The sequence below is a fragment of the Trifolium pratense genome, linkage group LG2 (assembly GCF_020283565.1).
Source record: "Trifolium pratense cultivar HEN17-A07 linkage group LG2, ARS_RC_1.1, whole genome shotgun sequence".
In the NCBI taxonomy this organism is placed as follows: Eukaryota; Viridiplantae; Streptophyta; class Magnoliopsida; order Fabales; family Fabaceae; genus Trifolium; species Trifolium pratense.
The window spans coordinates 54,766,917-54,769,946 of NC_060060.1; the positions used below are offsets into that span (position 1 = coordinate 54,766,917).

Sequence of the window (3,030 nt, forward strand, 5' to 3'; positions counted from 1 at the left end):
TAGAATGGTTTCAGTGAGTAATTTATTAATTGTGTTTGCTTCTGAAACCATTTATCTGGTACAATGGTTTCAGAGAGTTGTAATCTGAAACCATTTTGCTGGTAGGATGGTTTCAGTGAGTTGATGTAAGTAGTGAAAAATGAGATTAAGGTAGTGAAAAATTGGGTTTTTTTTTCTGTGTCCAAATCAAACGAACCAAGTCTCTATTTGTAGAGAAAAAAAAATTATGAATTTTGGTATAAAAAAAAAATAAAAAATTAATTTACAACGAAATAATTGAGTTCAAAGTATTAAATGAAAAAAAATCACGCCCAGCCAATCAGACAGCGACACGTGTCCTGCTTTTAAAAAGTAGATTCTTCTCTCTCCAGGGTGTAATCCAGTGTGGTGCACGCGCTGGAATCTGATGGATTCGGATGATCTGGGCTGTCTGATTGATCTGACAGTCTTGATGAGATCAGATCTTGGCTGTCTGATGGAAATCAACGGCCTGTAACCATGGTCCTGCGGTACGCGCGCGACACTGGATCCACGTCGATTGATGGTAATTTGGTTAATTAATTAAAAAGAATGGGTATTTTGGTCCAACTGAAAAGGTGCACTTTGCTAATTTAGACCCAACTGGGTCTAAATTAGCAGCCCCTATAACTTTTATGGGACCCATATAAATTTTAACCAATAAAAGAGAGTGTGTTAGAGTGTGTTTGTTAAAGAGTGTGTTGCTAGCACTCCTCTAGTTTTTTTTGACACACATACATAATCTCGAATGGATTTAGATTTGTTGCGGTTTATTTTGTAGACAGTTTCATATAGTATTAAATCTCAATCATTTATTCAAGATCAAACGGTTATGATATTTTACACAATTTTATGATTAAATTAATCTCAGCTACCAATTTTTAATCGGATAGCTAAGATAAGTTCCTGAGTAACTGCAGGAAATCCTATTTCATATCTTGAATATAGTGGGAAACGGATTTGATGGTGTAACAGCACCCTGCTGTAACAGATCTGCATCGTCCGATCTGAATTGATGGTTCAGATTGTTTAATTTAGAAAACTGTGTTTGAAATGTGTACCGTCCGATCATAAATGAATGGTCCAGATTAACTACAGCAGGAAACTGTGTTAAAAATTTACTATAAGGAATCCAGGTCCAATATAGTGAATGCAATGTCTTACAATTTTAAAACAAAATATTTTGAATTTTCTATTTAAAACTTTTATTTTTGTTTACATTTTTTTCCTTAATGGTTGTCCATAGCATTATTCCATGACGAGTTAAAAAAACCAAATCTTGACATTATAGGGATAATCGATTTTTTTTATAGGATAAGTCAAAATTCGCTAACATTAAAGGGAGGTAAACATTATTTTACCCTATAGTAATATAGGAATATCATGCGTATACAAGTCAATCTAATGATACCATCATTGTCATAGTACAATGACAATGACAATGACAATCAAATATGGATTTGGATTCGGTGTAGTCATTGACTGCATGCTGTCACATATTTCTTACCGTGTGATTTTGATCATACGATTCATAATAAAGAGATTTAATTTATAAAATGTTAATCTATAAATCATGTCGAGGATATCATAAAAGAAAATTGAGAGAAAGATAAGTGCTTTGTTTTTTTATTAGAATTGTGAACACTGATTACAAGAGTTGGAAAAGAGATAAATATATAGAGAATAATGTGCAACAGCTCTGCATAATTATAGCTTGATGAATCCTAAAAAATAGAGAAGTTTCCTTTATTTGAGGAGATAAGAATACTGGTTAGTTGACTGATTTGAATTGCTGCAATTATAACCTTTAATCTCCAACAGCTCTCCATTGATTGTGCCATCAATATGAGATTTCACTTGCTGCAGTCTTGCCTTTTTCCTTCTCTGTACAACAAGTATCATAACTGCTGTCTAAGGACAGCTGCATACTGCTAATACCCTCCCTCAAACGAGGCCGAGGTTGAAGGCAGAGTTTGGGTTGAAAATGTACGAGAGCAGACTTTGACACTGGTTTAGTGAAGAGGTCAGCAACTTGATCATTGGTGGGAATGTAGTGAGTGGCAAGAAGGCCTAGTGCAACTCGTTCGCGAACAAAATGGTAATCCAATTCAATGTGCTTGCTGCGGGCATGAAAAACTGGATTGATGGTCATGTGAAGAGAACTAATATTGTCACAATAGAGTATTGGAGGTGAGGCAAGGGGAACATGAAGGTCTTTCAAAAGGAATGTCAACCATGTGAGTTCAGCTGCTGTGTTTGCCATGGCCCTATATTCAGCTTCAGTGCTGGAACGAGAGACTGTGTGTTGTTTCTTTGCACACCATGAGATGATATTTCCTCCAAGAAAGGTGCAGTATCCGGTGGTAGAGCGTCGAGTAGTAGGACAACCTGCCCAATCTGCATCAGAAAATGCAAAGAGATCAAGTGTAGTATTGGAAGTGAAATGAAGACCTACATTGATTGTTCCTTTGACATATCGTAAGATACGCCGAACCATTTTTAAATGTATAATTGTAGGAGAATGCATGAATTGGGATACATAGTTAACACAATAGGAGAGATCGGGCCGAGTAAGAGTGAGATATTGTAGAGCTCCAACAAGCCCACGAAAGTAACTTGGATCATCAAGGGGAGTGTCATTTGATGCAATCCTGGTTTTCGCTTCAAGTGGTGTGCTCATTGGCTTACAATCAACCATGTTAGCTCATTCAAGAATAGTAAGAGCATAGTGAGTCTGGGATAGATGAAGTCCATCGGTTGTCGGCAGTATCTCAATTCCAAGGAAGTGGTGAAGAGGTCCCAAATCCTTCATGGCAAATTCAGATTGCAAAAGTTGAATGAAATCTGAAACTAGAGAAGCAGTGGATCCCGTGAGAAGTATATCATCTACATAAAGGAGAAGAATTAAAGATCCTACAGTGGAATGCAAAATAAATAAAGATGGGTCAGCCAAACTACAAATAAAACCATAATCAATAAGAAAAGAACTAAAGCGATCAAACCATGCCCTAG

At 36.4% G+C, this 3,030-nt stretch overlaps 1 protein-coding gene across 1 annotated transcript; it reads right to left on the reverse strand.

The window, feature by feature from the left end:
* Positions 1-1,858: 1,858 nt before the first annotated feature.
* LOC123904964 (uncharacterized mitochondrial protein AtMg00810-like) lies at positions 1,859-2,716 on the reverse strand. Its single transcript, XM_045954566.1, has one exon. It carries the CDS (start codon positions 2,714-2,716, stop codon positions 1,859-1,861), a length of 858 nt encoding a protein of 285 aa, XP_045810522.1.
* Between the last annotated feature and the right edge of the window lie 314 nt (positions 2,717-3,030).